A 21,661-nucleotide genomic window follows, 5' to 3' on the forward strand; every position below is an offset into this window, starting at 1 on the left:
ATCGCGGGGGGCTCTGGAACGTAACCCCCGCGATAGGTGAGGTATTACTGTATTTGAAACACAGGAGGTTTTACCAAGTTAAAAGCATTATTCACTACTGCTACTATATGTTAAGAGTAGGAGTTCCAAACATAATGAATGGATGTGTGGCCTCCAAAAACAGGCCACAAAAACAGCCCAGGACTTTCACTGCTCTGCCTAGAATAGGCTCACCCATAGTCATTAAGTCCTCAAACTACTACCTTCAAGCTGTGGCCTAAAGATGGGATGCTTGCTTTAAAATTTCAAAAATGCAATCATGTTACAGAATTCACAACTAATGCCTTACAAGGGCGATAAAACATAAAAAACTCTGGCTTACAAACAAAAGGGAACATGGAATTTTTATAAAATTAGAGTTTATTAATAAAAACAGAGCACAAAAGGATATGTTTAAAAAGCCTATCTGTGTCAACAAGACCAAAATCACAATTCAAAAAGCATAATAAGCTAAAAAGAAAATAAATTCAACAACCACTAAAATCAAGGAAAAACAATACTTACAATACACTCCAATACTATCACAATGCTCCATATAAAGCCAGAAGGAGAACCCAGCAGCAGTGATGTCAAGGTGAACCCACCTGTTGGGGTTCCACCCACAAAGTGCACATTTATGGATGCCGTATATCTTTAACAAATTATCAAAATTAACAGGAATAACATTAAAACATTAACAATTATAAACTTAATAACAACAACAATAAAGCATAAAATAAGTGACTAGGCTAGGAAAATAATTTGGAAATGTTAGTCAGGAGTAGCACCATCCACTGTTCCACTGTCATACTCTCTACTTGACAGCTTAACTTAGCCTACATTTAGAGCTTCTTTGCAATTCGGAAGAAAAGTATAGTGTAGTAAGTTTTTCACACTTCACCAGATGTTTCCCTTCTGTGTAGCTAAATAGAAAGTTTACTTTAACATTGTGAAACTAAGCTATAATTACAGTATGCTACAAGGAATATTTCCTTGCACAGGCATCTGATCATGCTGTACCAGCTGCACACTGCAGCCCACTTTGATGACTACATGCAGAAACAATGTCAAAGACCTTTTATGTGATTCTCCATCTAATTTTGAATTAGTTTATAGCCATTTAAAAAACAGCTTGCAAATATCACAGCTTTAAGGCTTATCTGTAGATTTACTGTCAAAATGGCATGGCTGCACCAGGGATCTAGAGACTACCTAAAGGCACAAACCCAATGAAATCTCCCTGGATCATTCCTGGTGAAAGACCCAAATAAATTTCTCATTGAACACAGTTTATGGATTTAATTACCTACACTTCTCTATATCAAAAACGCTTAGCAAGTGTGAATAATGCCAAGGCTGGGCAACAATACCCTATAAAGTAGCGAAGCCAATTTCTACATGTCTAACACTTTTCTGACTTCATTTATACTTTCAAAGGGTTGTGAGTTTAAAACAGAATATAACTTTAGAAAGTAGATTCACTCATGGTTTGAATCTGTTAAGATTGCACGGAGCTGTAACACAAAGTTGTTGTAATTTACAAACCCATGCAAAACCCTTCACCAACACCAAAAATATTATTAAATATTTTAATAAGAAGTATTAATTCATCATTTAATTATCTGCTAAACAAAAGAAACAAAGAATATCCATCCATCCATTTTCCAACCCGTTGAATCCGAACACAGGGTCACGGGGGTCTGCTGGAGCCAATCCCAGCCAACACAGGGCACAAGGCAGGGAACCAATCCTGGGCAGGGTGCCAACCCACCACAGGAAACACACAAACACACCCACACACCAAGCACACACTAGGGCCAATTTAGAATCGCCAATCCACCTAACCGGCATGTCTTTGGACTGTGGGAGGAAACCGGAGCGCCCGGAGGAAACCCACGCAGACACGGGGAGAACATGCAAACTCCACGCAGGGCGGACCCGGGAAGCGAACCCGGGTCCCCAGATCTCCCAACTGCGAGGCAGCAGCGCTACCCACTGCGCCACCGTGCCGCCCCAACAAAGAATATGTTGTCATTAATGTCTTTATTTAATTTTATTAGGAATTCCTGAATGGATCTTTATAATCTATAAATCTATTTTGGGTTTTTTGACCCAAACAATCCAATTCTGAGATTTATTTCTCAGTACCAGTTGTCTTGAGACAACTTGTTTGATAATGGGTGGTGCCATTATGCCAAAGTACCATCTCCCGTAGCTGCAGCAGTCTATTTCACAACCACCCAAGAGATATGTTACATCATTGGTGTGATGATGTAAAGGTCGATACACACATTCCCATCCGAGTTTAGGATAAAAACAATAGTGTTTGCTTTCTGATTTTATCACTGTAATCTCCTTCTGGCCAATTAACTTTTTTTTGGTATAATGGTCTTTGATTTTTGTTTAACATGCTAATTTTGATAACAGACCAGTTTGATTTTTGGTTTTGACCCCATTTTGACTTCCTGAGTATGTTTCATCTCCCGACTACTTTCATTAGCACTGTCTCATTTTGAGGCAGAACAAAATATGGGCAAGACAGAATTAAATAGCACTGTCAAACAAGAAAGCTGTATATTAACTATGCCAAATCAATAAACCAAAAGAATGACCTGAGCAGTAATCCTTTAACAAAAATTTTAACTGCAGAATTTTCAGATTTTAAAACAGCCCCAAGGCTGAAACACTACTCAGTCTCAAACTACAACAATTAAATAAGCAAGCCCAAGTTAGATTCAAAAACAAACAAATGAAAAAGTCCTTCTTTAAAGAATTTCCTTAAGACTGACCCATGAGCAGGGTGCCAGAAGCAAAGCAAGTGGTGCAGCAAGGTGCTTGTAACAAGCAGGTGTCTTTTATAGGTTTCTCAGGTAACTGCAGCACTGATGACCATAGAACTAAAGAGTCCTAATTTGGGAGGAGGTAAAACTGTACACACCGCAGACAAAATAGAAGGTAAGAGACCAGGAAAAACAACAAGAACAAAACAAACCTAAAACAATGTCATGCATGGTTCGATATTTCAAACAACTCTCCAATTTTGTACCTCACCTGCATAAACTGTGCATAAATTGTGAATTTCCCCTTGGGATTAATAAAGTATTTATCTATCTAAACTACTCATTGGTGTTTGAATTTTTGCTTTTTTCTGCTTCAGTCAGCAGATTTTGGAATTTGCTAGCCACTTCATCAGTTTTCATCCATCTCTCCATTTCACTGTAGGTTTTGTACCTTTTGCCACTTCCCCATTTGTCAGACAACTCTCTCTCTATTGACTTCCCTCTGTTTATTACAGGGACACTGTAATATCATTATATCATTATAATTTTCACTACAGCTCTTTCAGGTAAACTAAAAAATGTTTTCCATATTTACAGTTCCACAGACTCAACCACAGCCTCGGTACTTCTAAAACTAGACTATGCTAAGCACATTCACATAGTCAGATCACACATTTCTCCAGTACTAATGCAGAATAAACTTTTAATCTTTTTTTTTACCTTTTCTAATGGCCGACTTTCATAATAACCATGGTCTTTTACCTCTTCATCATGTAATGAAGGATCCACTATAAAGTGGTGTCATTCTTTTAATATTTTCGGGGTGGAAACACATTTTCACCTGTTTTTTCCATATATAAAATGTTTAATTCATAGTGTACAGTACATACAGAAAGACTTAATTTTTTATTTAATGATCTCCTTGTTCAGTATAATTAGTTATTTCCTTTCTCCTTAGGAGTAAAAGCATTCAATGCATTTCCTTGCTATTACTTAAAGAGCAAATTTCCTAAATGAATTCATTCCATCAAGCTCAAATAGTAAAAAATAGCCTTTTATGATTTTTCAAATTCAAATAAGTTAAATAAAAATAAGGTGTAACAGTACAAAAAGTCAATTCAAGTAACTGACTCACTTTCCAACTAATACAGTATTCTTGGTGAGAACAGACACAATAAACTGGACAGACTACCCCACTAGTCAAGTCTAATTAGTTTTGAGTTATCCTCTTCAGTTGCAACAAATTATAGATCCTTTGCCTTTTACAAATTTTTAATGATCTCTCTCTCTCTATTTCTCTGCACATTGGAGTAATATTGACTTAATTCCTTCATAGATGACAGTTTGAAATTGAAGAATAAATCATTCAGAGATTATGAAGTGACATGATTGAGGTGTTTAAAATTAGGAAGAGAATTATTATGATGGATTCAAGCTTATGTTATTCAACAAGAGAACAGGGACATAGATCAAAACTTGTTAAGGGTAAATATTGCATAATTACCACAAGGTCTTTCTTCACAGAAAAAACTATATACACATGCCTGTACGTAGTATTAAATATTCCCATATACTTTCACACGATACCACAATATCCATTTACCAACATTGTCAATAAATACAATATTGTACTACAGGAAACTATATCTGAAAAATACTACTATTTGGACAGCACATAAAAATATTTGGTCAGACATTTACCAATTTTCATAATCCACCAAGTGGCAGCCCTGTTAAATGGTTCTAGGTTTTATTACAATAACTAGTCTTGATTACATAATCACAAAACTACTCTTAAAACATGTCTTAAAACAACTACAGTAATCCCTATCGCGCTTTGACTTTTGCGGCTTCACTCTATCGCGGATTTTATATGTAAGCATATTTAAATATATATCACGGATTTTTCGCTGGTTCGTGGGTTTCAGTGGACAATGGGTCTTTTAATATCTGGTACATGCTTCCTCAGTTGGTTTGCCCAGTTGATTTCATACAAGGGACGCTATTGGCAGATGGCTGAGAAGCTACCCAACCAGAGCACGTATTACGTATTAAATAAAACTCCTCAAATATATTGTGAGCACGGGGGCTGTTCGCACCCCTAGACGATACGGCCGCTCCTCAAAAAAAGCTGAAAGATTACCTTCACATTGCTCCTTTCCTTGCTGGGCTTACTTGTGGCTGCTTTGTCAAGCGATATACTTCCTGCATGGTGCTTCGCATACTTAAAAGATCAAACAGCATGTACTGATTTTTGATTGTTTGCTTTTCTCTCTCTCTCTCTCTTGCTCTGACATTCTCTGCTCCTGAAGGAGGGGGTGTGAGCAAGGGGGGCTGTTCGCACCCCTAGACGATACAGACGCTCGTCTAAAAATGCTGAAAGACTACCTTCACATTGCTCCCTTCCTTGCAGCTGCTTTGTCCGGCGGTGCTTCGCATACTTAAAAGCCCAAACAGCCCTATTGATTTTTGATTGTTTCCTTTTCTCTCTCTCTCTCTGATATTCTCTGCTCCTGACGCGCACTCCTTTGAAGAGGAAGATATGTTTGCATTCTTTTAATTGTGAGACAGAACTGTCATCTCTGTCGTGAAAAAGAGACAAATGTTTGTTTGCAGTGTTTGAATAAAGTTCCTGTCTCTCTACAACCTCCTGTGTTTCTGTGCAAATCTGTGACCCAAGCATGACAATATAAAAATAATCATATAAACATATGGTTTCTACTTCGCGGATTTTCACCTTTCGCGGGGGGTTCTGGAATGCAACCCCCACAATCGAGGAGGGATTACTGTATTATCATACACTGATAATTTCTGTATTATCTATATCTATTATTTATTATTTATGTAATATATTATATATCTTACACATCAATATTGCTGCTACTCCTTTGTCTTGTCTTTGCACAATGTCTTGTCTTGTTTGTGTTTTAATTTTAAATTTTAATTTTAATTCTATTTTTAATTTATTATTTGCACATCATGCTGTTACACTGTGGACCCTGAACTTCGCAATTTCGTCTATCTGTATACTTGTATATGGTTGAGATGACAATAAAGTTCACTTTGACTTTGACCTTTAAGAGAAACAGGTGAAGCAGAGACCCTTGGGGTAGTTTCTTAGAATTGGTAAAAATGAAAAGTAATTTATGGATGTTTGTAGTAAATACAAAGTGACTAGTGGTGTTTTGTTAAGTCAATGGGTTTCTCATACAGTTGTAAAAGTTGCTGCTGTATATTTGGTATTCATATTTTTTTTACATTTCACTGAAGACATCAAGGACAAATCACAACTAAAGACCATATTCACTTCATAGTAAAAAAACATTTTTCTTCTTGCTTTGTACTACACTCCTTGATGGGCCATAGCCTCCTCTGCAACTCTCTTTGGATTTAAATTTGATTTGATTTGATTTTAATTCTTTGATAACAACTGTAGTTGGTACATGTACATACTTTTTAAAAAAGGGCAAACAATATTTCATTTATGTGCACCATAAGGGTTCTACTTCAGAATGGTACAGTCATAAACCAAACACCTGATCTGAACTTTTATTAGTTATACACAGTAAATACAAAGATTTATTTCTGACAGTTTAAATGAATATAAAAAAACTGTACAAGGCAATGTGTAACCTGTGGAGTAAATGAACCAAAAATATTCATCAGACCTAAAAGCAGCCTCATGTTAAAAAAATCATGCAGAAAGACAGTTATAACACACAAGTTTAGCTCATCATGGGACCCTGAAGGCAGCTTTAGCAAAATGGAAAAAAACTTAACAAAAAGTAAATAAACAGAACAGGAAGCAAGTCAAGTGAAATGATTAAAGCAACAGGTCTGGTGTACATATTAAGGCAATACAATTCCTACTGATACATTCATCCCTACTGGGTATTCACTCTGTTTCCAAACCAGGTGAAGAATCTTTATTTTTGGACTTTCTGAAGATTTGCTTGACATCTGTGTTCAAATGCATGCACATTTCAACCAAAGGATCCCAGATCACTCTGCACTCCACATGGGATTACAGAGAGATGCGAATGATAATTATTCATACGGGCTGACAATACTAAATGAATTTAAGAGCCAAATCTTTTAAGTCAATTTTAATGGTAAATTTTCCTTAGTCTGCTTAGCTTGAACTTGAATATAATATGGCTTAACACGGATAAAGGAATATTCAGTTTGATCCACTTTATGTTATAGAAAATGGAATGTTCATAATCTTAACTCTGTGTGACAGTATAATAAAAGCAGAGCAAATGGAGCTATATAATCAACAAAATAATGAAGAAACAGACAAGATCAGAATTACATCAAACCTAATAACTAAATAAAGTATGAACTTTATTAGCTTTGCATGGTCAGTAAACTTCCAAGAACGGTAATGTTTAAAAAACATTCCCTGGTGCTGTATACTAAGCTGGTGGTTCTTGTCAGCATAGACACCCGATACTGTGTCTTCTCATAGACTGCTCTGAATGTTTTTGGCAGACAATAAAAGTCTTTTTAGCATTTTTAAAATGTTTCCCAGCAAATCATTATCTGTTTGTGCTGACATCTTACACAGGGTAATCCTCCCCCAGTCATATAAAAAACTGTAAGAAATAAGGCTTGTTTACTCTTAAAAAGTACACAAACTCAGTTGGAGAATTGGTTTAAGGAGTTTCCGCATAACTATCACTATTTGTTTTGTAACCTGATGTATTAAATTATTTTCACAAAGCAATGGAGTCTCATATACATAACTAATTTCTTCTGCCTTTGGCAAAAAATCATATATTGTAGGACACATTCAGTACTTAGTACATCCAACCATCCATTCATTCACCCATCCAAGTTGAAAAGTTATTTCAAATCAGTGCAACAGAGACAAGGAAAAGGTCAGAATGGCTCCCCAAATCACTATAGTACACATGTACTCAGAGAGAAGTCAAAGCTGCTTCGTCAACCCTTAGCTCACACTAAGTGGGGTCTTCGTTATTAGGATATACCTGAATTGGGATGAAAATATTCTCAATGCTGCTTCTAGTGCTGTGAAGTTGCCAAACACCGAACCATCATTATATTGCTACTATTTGCTTTATGTGCACTTGTTTTTTCTATCATCCTAAAGATGCACAGGGTACACTGATTCACAACTCTAAATTGGCCTAAGTTGAGTACGTATGGATGTGTGAATCAGTGTGCCTTGTAATGAAGCAGCTTCACAGTGTCCAATAGGACCTGGCTTCCTGGCATATCTCGGCTTCATGGAAGTGGTATTATTATTAGTTCTTGTAAATTCACTGTAGTGAACTGGTTTCAAGTCAAAGGCTGGTTTCAATCTAGATAGCATCCAGAAAACAAAGATAATATTATTTTGGCAGACAATATGGTGAAGTGGATAAGGTGTTGGCCCCTCAAATACTGGGCTAGTGGTTCAATCCCAGTCTCATTGAGTGAAGCTTATTTAGCCATTCATGCTGTCTTCGCACAAGTGTGTGACAACTGTGTCTTGGATGATGAATATAAAATGTAATCTTGTGATAATGTAGCAAAAGGGTAGCAAGGCTGAAAAGGGAGTGAGAGTACATTATTTGATAGGACACTGCTGCAGTTAGAAATAAGAACCCAGATTACTTACAGTACTTGAACAGAAGGAGTTATCCTTAGCTCAGCTATGTAAAATGGTATTTTCTGACTCTAAATCCGTGAATACTGTACATGGATAGCCTCTCCATATGACAATGTGAAACAGAAAGGCGTGGTGCCTGGAGTTACTTCTCAGCAGTGGCAGGTTAATAATACTACATATGGACACATGAGAATGTGGAAACTCTATAAAATTGCTAACAGACCATAAATCAACCTAGTATCCTGGAGATGTGAGGCATTGACATGCTATACTGTGCCACCTGAACTGCTGTGGACTCACTCCACAGAGCATCTCAGTTGGCAGATTTGCACTGTGGTGAACTGCGGAGACCCTAGTTCAGAAGCAGTCTACTTACAGTGTGAGCTAATAGAACTGCATCTAGTCTGAGCTGTGCTGAGACCGTTTCTGAACACTTACGAGTACAGCAATTCCTGGTGATGTCAGCTAAGCACTCTCTGTCTCAGCCCCAACCTTCTCTGCGTAACACTGCTACTAGCCCCATCAATCCACAGAGCAAATTCCATCCTTGTTGCCAAATGTACTATCATGGACTCACACCATGAAGCATCTCAGTTCACAGATTTGCACTGAGGTGAACTGCTCATGGTCAACTGTGAACAAACAAAATCTGGCTTAGAAGTGGTCTCCTTGCAGCATGGATTCATTGGAGAACTCAGTCTCAGCTGCATAGAGCACAGAGAGCAGTGCACTTTCTGGTAACGCCAGTTGATCTCTCTCTCTCTCTCTCTTACGGGTATCCCTCAGTCATGTTGGGATTTTCATATATTTTGGGACTTTCCTAGTTATTTTAGCCAGCTTCCCATTTTTGTGGCTGTATAGGCCAGAACAAACAGTTTGCAAGAGGAGCAAGTTGGATTGAGGTGTGCCTCTTCTGGGCAGGCTGGTGAAGATCTTGACCTGCCTTTTGTGAAGCATTTGGAAGCATATGTATTTATTTAATATAGTGGGCTATTGCAAGCATTCTGTTTTGATTAGCACATGCTCAACATTGTGCATTTGTGTCAGACACGTATTCTGGAAAACAGTATCCAGAATTTCTGCAAGAAGCAGTTATTTTAATTCAACATTCTCTAAAGTTATCATCCTCTCAGGAGTCTGTATCTAACCTGTGGTGACTGCCTATAGCATGTGATGGCCAAGACTTACAGTATGCACACTCTACAGATGATTCGCCAATCAAAGCACAGTACTTGCTAGAACCCACCCTCTCAACTTTGATGGGTGAAAATTAAAGTTTTAATTTCAAACCATTTTTTAAGTTGCGTGCAGGGTCACTGAAATAACTAAATAAAGAAATAACTAAACAAATACATAAAGAAATAAGCAACAAAACATTTCATAATAAATATAATTATTAATGCTCACATATTATCATGTTTCAATTTATTAATTTCACAATACATTTATTATTTGCATATGTATTTAATTTTTGTCCAAAGCATCCCAATGTAGGACATCTTCACATAATTGTTTACTTCATTATTTACACTGAGGACGGCATGATGGTGCAGTGGTGGTGCAAGCACCTCACAGTAAAGGAGATCAGGGTTATGTCCCGGGCCCTCCCAGTGTGGAGTTTGCATGTTCTCCCATGTGTAAGTGGGTTTGTTACGGGTTCCTCCCACTGTCAAAAGACATACAGGTTAGGTAAACTGGCAATGCTAAATTGGCTCTGGTGTGTGTTTGGTGTGTGGGGTGTGTTCAACTTGCAGCCTGTCAAACCCCTTGAGCCCTGTGATTGCTGGTATAGTCTTCAGCCCCATACAAACCGGATCAGGATTAAACGGGTTACAAAATGACATGACATTTACTTTGCATTACAGTTTAATCATTCCTTAAACTATCCTGTAACCTTACCCAGCTGGTTCTACTTTCATGAATCTGTGCTGCTTTTATATGTGCTTGCTATTTTTTATTTGTCCAACTACATCATAATACAATTTAACTACAAACCTATGAGGTGTGGTTTGCCTGCCTCATAGACCCACCATTCTAGGTTTGAACTTGGTGCCCCATTCAGGATGGGCTCCTGCCCTGTAGACAGTTCTGCCAGGATCGGCTCCATTACTTAATATCCTGAACTTAATTAAGTGGCAAGTGAAGTATCCAAGTAAATCCAAGTACATTTCCTCATTCCCGCTGAACTCCCCTTATAACAAAGACACACATAGCTACTTAAGTAAATTTTCTTTTGTGATCTAAGCCTGAAATCAATATCTAGCATTAAAGGATTACAGGTTTAAGACTTTCTAGTTCACTTTGCGTCACAGCATTAAATCATTTAAAGTGTCTTTAGGCCGCTATGGCAATTACAGTGCGTTTAAATGCATTTCCGATGCAATAATGATATAATCATGTCTGAAAAAAGATAGCAAACGGAAAAAACATACACGTCAGAACAATGAAAAGTTTTGTTTAGACTAATGCACAAATAGCTCTTTTCACTTTTGACTTAACTCTCTGTTGACCACAGCGCCTTTAATCCATCCTAATAGCAAGCCCCCGCTTGTCGAAAAGGTTTAAGACATGAAAAGTGGAGATGAAAGGAAAAATGTTGATTCCTAAACAGAGAAAAGTAATATCTAGAGCCGTATAACGTTACTTACTAAAAGGTAATCATAATGAATCAGTGTCCCTCGCGATCCTCAAATGAAAAGGTAAAAGAAAGCCGAGTGGCTCACGTACCGTTGTCATCGTAGTAGTAGTAGCTGTTGGGCTGGAGGTCGGGCTGAGCCAACGAACAATTCCCCAAAGCGGCCATAAATACCTGAAGGAGAACTGTAACCATGAATCCAGGCATCCTCTGTCTCATTTTCACTTTTAAAGAGAATTCCTAAGTGGGACCTTAGAAAGACGAAAGGGGGGCGTCGACGAGTTTTAAGCCCAAATTTAGTTTTTTTTTTCTTTCTTGTAGTTTTTACCAATTAAAACATTTCAAAAACGTAAATAAAGGGACTTTGAATTAATACAAAGTTCGCCGATTTTTACCCAAGCTCCAAGCGCCAAGACAAAACAAGCAGAGCGTGAACTTCAAGCGCCCAGAATCTCTGGAGCATTTCCCTCTGAAGATCTCTAATGCACGTGCCCGCATACACTGAAATAAATATAAAGCTACAACTGGGCACCCTGCCGCATCCCTGTCATTGTTCCTGCTTGTTGAGAATCGAGTGAGTCTCGCAGCTTCCTTTCTTTCTCACATACTGCTTCTTTTTTTCTGCTGGCCCCACTGTTTCTGAACTTTTTAATTTATTTTATTAGGACAGTAGTAATTTACCCCCTGAAGGGGTGGGATGTGTGTTTCTGTGAGAGGTGGGAGTGTGTGCTTTTAAATCCACTTCTGGGCTGTCTAAACAAAAAAGTGGTCTGGATCCCAGGACTGGAAGAAAGAAAAGTTCGCAAGATGAAAATAACGCACGGATCACCTCTCAAAGGTGACCTCGTTTTGCCCTGCCATTTCAATCTATTGTGACTGCATGCTTTCAAGTCATCCATTTCCAGCTGAGTAAAGCTCAATGAAAAAACAATGAATGTACTGTATATAAGCTATAGAAACATTTAAAAAAATACTCTTGCTGAAAAATGCTTCTGTTCCTTGAACTGTTAAAAACTACCCACAGGTTTGCCAACTTCAGTAAACCTACACACTGACTGTCTGACTCTTATTGTTATTTAACCTGTCGACCATCTTTACACTTAATTTTTAATCCTTCTTATCCCAGTTTAGGGATGCATGGTCTGGAGTCTCCACAGGCATGGAAACCAACCCAGAACTTGAACCTGAAGTACTCAAATATATCAATCATTTCACTTTGCATTTTTGATTTGTAGCTTGATTTGGATAAATTATCAAGCATATTACTGCAAAGTCTATTAAGGTAAAAATAGAGAATTACATTAATCAGAGGTGAGTGGATTACTGATACTCTGCTTAGAACGTTTGCCTCACAGTCTATTCAGTTTCTATGTGGAATCTGCACATTCTTCCAATGTACATGTCTTTTTTCCTGAAGTAGGCCTACATTGGTTTCCCTTTTCATTTAAAAGGTATGTGTGTTCCAGGTAAGTTGAAAGCTCTGAACTAAGTATAAATGTGTGTGTTCACTTTGATGCACAAGTGTTTATCACTCTGCACAATGAGCTAAGTTGCTGCTCCAGTGGTGTATAACAACTCCCAACTTGTTCACTGCCTGTGTGCCAATAGGTATCTTCTATCCTTGGTACCCTGGTCTCCTTGAGCATGCCAAAAATATGTGTGTTAGGTTAATTGACATCTATAAATTGGCAAAACCTGAGTGTAAGTTTGTCCCATGACTGATTAGATTATTGACTCAGGGATATTCCTGCCTTATGTTAGCATCTCTATAGTTTTCTACCATTTTTTCATAATTAATCTTATTTATACTTTATTATTATCTCATTTTATATGTTCCTATGATTCTGCATGTCAGTAGCACCAAGGCTTTGTGTTATATGTGTTTGACATCACAGCAGTCTTCTTATATAGGGCCAAGTGGTCAATTCAATAATGTCTGAATATTATGTAAAAATAAATTAACAAATCTGTGCAATTGACTCTTCAATTCCACCCGGAGGGGTAAACGTTAACATTATATAAAGTTATTGTCTGTTTTTACCTGCATTATTATCAATCTTTAATTTAATATTGTTTTTTTGTATCAGTAAGGTGCTGCTGGAGTATGTGAATTTCCCCTTGGGATTAATAAAGTATCTATCTATCTATCTATCTATCTATCTATCTATCTATCTATCTATCTATCTATCTATCTATCTATCAATTGAAAGTTAATTATTCATGAAATCAATACATTTAGTTCTGTTAAAGGTTCTTGATTAAGCTAGCCTTTTTATTTTTCAGAGTTTGTCTGCTCCTTTTGTTTTGCTTGTCTTCTGCTCTTTCCCAATGTTTACTCACTCACCACTGACAACAACTCATTGTGCTGTCAACCTTTTTAATGCTACTGGAATGGGCTTTGGCTAGCATGACCCTGAAGTGGAAGATGCTCCTGTTTCCTCCTATAGTCCAAAGACATGCAGGTTTGGTGAATTGGCGATCGTAAATTGGCCCTAGTATGTGATTAGGATGTGTGTGTATGTTCGCTCTACAACAAACTGGTCCCCTGTCCAGGGTTTGTTCCTGCCTTGCTCCCTATGCTAGCAGGGATAGGTTCCAACAGACCTCCACGACCCTGTTCAGGACTAAGAAGGTTAGAAAATGACTAACTGACTGACCTCAAGGGAATTAAAAAGTTGTTTAAAAGGCCAACATTTGATATACCTATAGCAGTCAATCATCAACTTTATTTTTTAATTGACATAACACATCATCACAAGGTACAGTACTTTACAAAGCAAACAAGAGTGGAGCTTAAAGAAATTGAATAAAATGCAACATTAAAAACATGTCAGATGATTAGTGTGCTGTAGTGGCTAAGGCTGTTGATTCAAATCTTGCTTTCAATTCCCTTTGTGACTGTAAGTAAGTCTCCTAACCTGCCTGGACACATATTGTAAAAAATTGTAAACTGTACTTTGGATAAAGGTATTGGACCAATATAGAACAGCAGAGGTTGACTCTTATCCAGTGCATCTGGAACTGCAGTCTATGTGGAGTGCAGGTATAGGAGTGCTTCTTCAAAAATACCCACAGTTGGTTCACAGCTTCCACACCCATGAGGAGAACAGCCTGGGAGACGTTCTTACTACCCTTTCTGAGCTGTTGAATGGTTTCCCAGAACTTCAGTTTACTGGTAAGTGTGCGATGGACAAAGGCATACTAGGCCATGGTATGTCAAGCTTCTGGTGGGGAAGGAGGCAGAACCCATGCAGGAGGTTGAAAAAATCTGCAAGATATAGTCAGGCTTACACCTATGCACACTATTGGCTCTGAAAGAAAACTTCTCAATTAAGGGTCATGTTTCTTACACTAAAGATGAATAAGCCCCCAGCGAGCATGAAGATACTCATAAGCCACTGTCTAGGTGATGTACAGTTAAAGTTTGTTTCGGTTGACGAGGGGAATGTCTCAATTTCTTTTCATGCTGTAGAGAAAATAATTTTGAAAGTTGTTTGTGTGTAAATACTCAGAAAGCTATTCAAAATATTTCATCTTTTTAGTGACATTAAATTCTATGTCCTAAAATTTGCCATCTACTGATTCTGTAGTCCTACTGGGAGACTTTAATGTGTCAAATGATAGGGATAGTTGGACGGGTGTGATCATGAGGAATGGCCTGCCTGATCAAGTGGAAAACTTAACAGAATTTCTGTGTTAGTCATGGATTGTCCATAGAAACACCATGTGTCAAACAGAAGGATTCTAATAAGTGTACCTTTGGCTACACATCAGTGATCAGCTCTGTGGCCCTGTCATCTTATCTGTGGTTGTATGCTCTGAAGGTGAGCTGTCAATTGATTGCTACTTGGTGGTGAGCTGGCACAGATGAATAGGTCTCCTCCTAGGCAGACATGACTCTCAAAAGGGTAGTGAAGGTAATGTCTGCTTAGGATCTGTTAAGTGGTAAGGGAAGCGGTCAAGATAGAGAAAGATACCTTTAATGCATGTTTCCAGGAGATTCTCCAAATTTGATGGAGAGGAACAGGCCAGAAAAGTGACAGTTACAACTTTCAACTCTCACTATTCCAGAAAACATCACAATTTCACCAATCTCAGTCCCACAGCATTTGTTGAAATCTCTGCAGCTATATTTAGGTTAATAGCTCCTATTACATAAAGTTAGTATAACACAACCATTTTTTCTGGATTTTTTTTTCTTCTCATGGATCAATTCAACCTAAAGTTTTTCTGTGAATTCTATAAGTGTATTGTCTGTCAGTCTGTCCATATGCTGTATTTATCAGCCAAATAGTTTTTGATATTAGTCAATGCTTATTAATTATAATATTCATTTAATGAAAATATTTGTACTTTGCATTCATCCATTCATCCATTTTGCAAACCTTCTTTTGCCACTACATAGTGACAGAGTACAAGAAGCTTATTCTGGAAAAATCAGGCACACTGTCAGGAGCAGCCTTGGGTGAGTTGTAATTTTATTGCCATGCATCCTCTTATATACAACCGTACTTACAGTATACTGGGATAATTTGCAGCAGCAGAATTTCTTTGGACCATGGGATGGACCAGGAGCGGAATCCCAGACAAAACCAAGAAAAATCAGAATACAGAGCATGATTAATTTGATAACTAATAATAAAATATTAAGTTAAACTAATTTAGTTAGTTTAGACTTGTGTTGTCCTAAAATCTTATGCAGAGATTTCTTTTTTAAATTATTTTGCATTGTTAGTACAAAACATCCATCCATCCATCCATCCATTTTCCAACCCGCTGAATCCGAACACAGGGTCACGGGGGTCTGCTGGAGCCAATCCCAGCCAACACAGGGCACAAGGCAGGAACCAATCCTGGGCAGGGTGCCAACCCACCGCAGGACACACACAAACACACCCACACACCAAGCACACACTAGGGCCAATTCAGAATCGCCAATCCACCTAACCTGCATGTCTTTGGACTGTGGGAGGAAACCGGAGCGCCCGGAGGAAACCCATGCAGACACGGGGAGAACATGCAAACTCCACGCAGGGAGGACCCGGGAATCGAACCCAGGTCCCCAGGTCTCCCAACTGCGAGGCAGCAGCGCTACCCACTGCGCCACCGTGCCGCCTACAAAACATATATTTGTAAATTAATATGTTGTGTATAATTAAATATTTTAACAGTTAGTCATATTCAAACAACCTCTGCTACCACAGAGAAAATAGAGGAATAAAATAGAAATCATTTAAAGATGTCAGAATACCTAGAAGATTTACAATGATTATAGTTTCACCAGTAACAGCGCACTGCACGATAACGTGCAGTGAATACACTTGACTTGACCATCCATAGTTTTCATACTTTTTCTCTGTACGTTTAGCATTAATTTGCTCAGAGATTGATGCGCTTGCTGCTTCCTGAGCAGCTCTTCTTTTCTCCACCCTAGTGGCCCGCTTCTTCTCTTCTTTTGTCGGCATCTTTTTGCGTTAAAACTTATTAAGTCATTGTGTTATAATTACTTAGTATTTTTTCTTTACTTTTTCACTTAAGCTGGCACTTAAGTCTTCAATCTGCCTCAAGAATGATTTAAAATATGAAGAGGTATGGGAAGTGATGGCAAAGATGGTAGGGATGAGAACGGCGCCCATATGCATGTTCCGCATGGCCGCCCTGCTGGTTGCTGCCGAGAGTTGATTCTGCAATAAAATAAAATAAAAAAAGGAATAACCTTGGAGGTCAATCACCACCCAACCCCCCCAAAAGCGGATAGTAGACTTCACGTAGTATATGTGTACCAAATTTCAGGTCAATAGGTCAAACGGTTTGCGAACTATAGGTGATTTAAAATCCTGGACAAACAAATGAACAGCCACAGTAGCGTATTATATACAGTATAAAGATACTTTAGGATGTTATTGATCGAAAGCTGTCATATGCTGAAAATGAGTTTTTTCTCTTTTGAGTCTTTTCTTCTTTTCTAATTTTAAATAATACAAAACACAATTTTCCCATTTTACTACTGTAGATGTGTTAGGCTTTATCCAGTTGAGATGACAAGCTAGTAATATTTAAAGACCAATAGTCTTTAAATATTGGTGCACCCTCCATTATTAGCCCAAAAAGGGTTATTAAAAGATGAGAATTAATTACAACTCAGTTGTAGGTAATGTAGGTAGGTAAAAATTGTAAGCTGAGTTATCTGATGGTTTAAAGGAATTCAAACCAGTAGACTTTCAGCAGTCAGTGTCAATGTAATGTAATGTACAATGTACAATTATGAACTGAATTAGATAATGTCTCACACTGTTTTAAGAACAATGTATTCTTTTTAGAGATGCCTTTCATTCATTGACAGAGAATCAAATTGTTAGATCCTGTTCTCTGTATTCTCTCACATTATCAAGAGATGTATTGAACTGACAATGATTTTTTTATTTTTAAATAACTTTGGGGTAGAGAGGTACTGTGTATTACATTTAGTAAAATGTCCACCTTGCATGTAACTGATGAAATGTAAGTTACTGTATATTTGTAACTGTATTGCACACTAGGTTCAATTATATTGTTGATGTAATAGTCTCTTAAGGTCTTCATTCCATACATGTATCATGTATTAAATACAGTGTACTTACTTTAGTGAAGAAAATAATACAGTACATGGAATATATTCTTCTGATTGCAGATTAGTGTTGAAAGTTGAATAATTAAGTTTTTGCTATTTTTACAGCAATTATTTTCACATTTTGCATATTCGTAAATGAAACCTTCTTTCAATGCAAGCCATGAAGGTTGTAGCTCCTTCCACATTTATTTCAAAAATGTATTCAGAATTTGATAAATCCAGGCCTCCCCCTCTTTTCCTATTTAAGATCTCTGAAGAAATTTTTTTTTCCAGCCACGGCCTTTTACTATTCAGTGCAAATGTTACACATATATTCAATTAGTTTAAGAGATTATAAGGTTTTAGGTGAGAAATTAATTTTAATAGTATTGCTTCTCTCAACATTAGTTGGATATGGACCCAAAAAGCACGATCTTGTTTATAGTATTCCAGAAGATTCTTGAAGTTGAGTTTGAATAAATATTTTAACTACAGTATAGCATAATTATAATTCTTAAGTATGTAAACAGATGTGAGACTTTTAAGAGGAAATGTTCAAAAATGGTTTTACATCCATAAACATTAACAAGAAAAAACACGCTCATTCCTAAATTGATGTCAAACTCATCTGTCTTTTAGAACTTACCTATTACATTTAACCCATGGGCAAGTGATGTGTCCAGATGTGTTAGCTAAAGCGATATATTCATCAGATTATATTCTCATTCATAATTTTTTGTATCAATGATCATTTATGCAAAAAAAATATGTAAAACAACTGGGGAATTAGGACATCATTGTACAGTGCTACATCCAAAAATGTTGGGTTTAAATAGGTTATAGAAGCTAAGACCTCAGAGTTAGAGTTTGATCATTTAATGCTGTAACAGAGTATTCTGACATACTGTCGGCATTGAGCAGCATTAATTCATGGATATTTTGTTTTTTCCTTTATTTTATGTCATGTCATTTTCTAACCCACTTAATCCCGGCCAGGGTCACAAGGGGGCTGGAGCCTATCCCAGCAAGCATAGGGCACAAGGCAGTAACAAATTCTGGACAGAGCATCAATCCAACTTTTACCTTTATTATTTGACATCTATCAGCATTTATTCTAGTTTACTGCCATGAAAGTATACCTGGTACAGATGGTGTTTGGAAATAAGCTCATTTTTATTTATCAGTAAAAATATCAGATTTATGAACATTCAACTTCTGAGAAAATGTGTATTGCACTTACCTGTGTTCATAAATTAGTTTGTCATTTCCTTTCCATTATCTGTTCCTTTCATTACATATCAACATAAACTGCTATATCATTTTTACAGTTAAAACAAGTTTACCAAGCAAATTTCATACAAGAACAAATTACATTTAAAGACCTATGAGGCGGAACAACCTGCATCTGCATTACCATTACACCTTTTTAAACATTTCGGTTACTTTCTGAAATTAAAATGCACATTAGACGCAATTCCTAGCTTCATTCATGCTTTGTTACTTAAACGTTTATACATGTCAATTGCCATCTAAGGGTCTGTTTTATTCAGATGAGGGTGACCTACTTTTTTTAAAATGATAGATATAAAATGTAAACCTTCAAAAAAACACCTGCATTTTTTCATACTGTGAATGAAATTTGATAAATGCTTCACTTAAAAAATAAAATAGGGTTGATTATGTGTTGCTGTCTTGTTTCTTTATTTCAGAGGCTACACTTACAAACTCACTAACGTACAGCACACAGTACATTTGATTTTTGAATACTGCTTGTCCATTCATGCTGATTCATTACATCATATTCTTAAAAATGTTTCTTTCCTGCTCTTTCTCTTTTCTTCTTCCAGACTCAGATTCCATATGGATTTTCCTTAAAAGCCCTGAAGTCATTTGTTTTAGTTTCAAGCTTAACATTATATGAGTCTGTGTCTTCAAAGGTTGGTAATCGGCCAGTGCAAGATAAAACAAAGATCAATTATTAAATCTGTAATTGTTCTGTCATAATAGACAGGTAACTGCCAGAAAATATTATGGGCTCTCTGGGTTGTGAATACTCATACTAATTTAGGTAATGGGAGTTTAACTATTAATAGAAAGGGCTAGTTTTAGTCATTCCAAATACAACAGCAATAATAGAATAGCTACAAGTTCAGTCTTTTTTAAGAAAGCCAGAATAGTATAAGTTTTAAATTTTATATTGTTGATCATTGGCTTGACTCACACCGCTCTCACTTCACTTTGCTCGAGTGCAGCCCCACATCTGTGTATAGTATGTTTACATTTTTTTTTTAGGATTTCCCATAGATTTGAGAGGTAGTATTGTGGGGCAGTGGTTACCAGCACTGCCTCGCACTTCCATGGGTTTGACTTTGAATTTCCGCCAAGTGTGTGTCTACATATGGACGTGAACATTAGCTTGATTGATCATTTTACATTAGAATGGTGTCTGGTTGTGCGTGTGTGTGTTTCCATGCCATGCAATAAACAATGTTGTTTTTAACGTCTACCTGAGGCATCTGAGGTAGAACACCAGTACGCCTTTACCCTACAGTTAAATAAGTGAATCTGAGTGTCTGGAAAATGGATGAACTTATGACCAATCAAGAAGTCCATCAACAGAAAGTGCCTGAAGAAACTAAACCCCGGGGCTGGCTGATGATGGTCTGCTTATCTGTTATGGTGTCATAAGGCCTGGCCTTGGGTTGTCCAGTCAATAACAGAGACTTATTACAAGGGTTGAGATAAAAGTAACACCTGGACTATGTAAAATATGAGAAAAATACTGCTGCTCTATTTTTCAAACTAAAGTAAGACCCAATTAAAAAAGAAAAAAAATGCTCAAGTATTACAGAGTATAAGGAATACTAAGGAGAACATGATTTAAAGGATATTATAGTGATTGTGTTAATACTGTATATGAAATGATTAATTATTAGTTTTTAAGTTTTTAAATGCTGTTTACTTTATAGTGAAGTGATATGCCTATAAAGAGTCTTACTATTTCATTTTAATGTCATTTGAATTATGCCTTTACTGTGGTAAACACATTATCAATATAAAAATTCAATAAATATTGTTCATTTCAAATTACTCACTACTTCTGTACTGCTGGTGTACTGCCAAAAATACATATGGTATAAATAAAATTAAATGGCTGCCAATAATTATCTTTATACTTACTGTTCTCTGCTACTCAGTGACTACTACACACTTTTCCCTCACTGGCACACACAAATGTGCATGAAATTTCATGTTAATGTTTTTTTTTCTTGGATTTACTTGTCAACAGACTTTTGTCTTAGACCTGTAGCACCAGAACAAAGAGCTACATTGTCCCATATCTTCTGCAGCTGCATGACCTCTGTAACCCTTTCATCCAGCAACCTCTGACATGGGTTATACCTCCACTACATGAACTCAATCAGAAGCTTAAATAAAGACATATGAACATGTTACCTTAAATGGAATTGCAAAGTCACTATTTTAATTGATGTTGGCTACACATTCCACATGTCTGCATAGCCCCCCAAATATTCTGTAAATTTATTTAACAATGCATGTATTAGCAGTATTTAAAGTGTGTACTTCTTAACTATAGCAATTTAGATTACTGGTGTTATCATGTCCAGAGTGGCTGGATATCACAGCTAATCTTAAAATCAATGTTTACAAAGCAAAAAGAGAAAGCCACATGATTGATTTTTGAAACCTCACGGCGTGTGTAAAGCAGAATGCATCACATAAATATTTTTTTTCTCCTGCTACAACTCTACAATGCTAGATTTGGCCCACACAAATTTAGCAGGGTCAATGGGATACCATTTGTGGTGACATTGAAAGGATGTTGCCACTGCACCATTTAAGATGCATAAATCCAAAAATGTGCACTTAGATTATTCAAACTTTTGGCAGACAGCCATTAACATATGAAGCATGTCTAATGCATGTGGAGGTACATTAAATAGTGTAAAGGACAACACGCATGGGCTGGTGTCCCTGCCGGGATTGTCTTTACTCCCTTA

The 21,661-nt window shown here is 37.1% G+C and overlaps 1 protein-coding gene across 1 annotated transcript in view; it reads right to left on the minus strand.

The window, feature by feature from the left end:
* kcp (kielin cysteine rich BMP regulator) overlaps positions 1-11,746 on the minus strand; it is a 273,671-nt gene extending 261,925 nt beyond the window's left edge. The window contains exon 1 of the mRNA XM_028814659.2: positions 11,143-11,746. Coding sequence (XP_028670492.1) covers positions 11,143-11,269 — 127 coding nt within the window. The 5' untranslated portion in view covers positions 11,270-11,746. The remainder of the gene's footprint in view (positions 1-11,142) is intronic.
* Positions 11,747-21,661: the final 9,915 nt, after the last annotated feature.

The sequence above is a fragment of the Erpetoichthys calabaricus genome, chromosome 1 (assembly GCF_900747795.2).
Source record: "Erpetoichthys calabaricus chromosome 1, fErpCal1.3, whole genome shotgun sequence".
NCBI classification, from domain to species: Eukaryota; Metazoa; Chordata; class Cladistia; order Polypteriformes; family Polypteridae; genus Erpetoichthys; species Erpetoichthys calabaricus.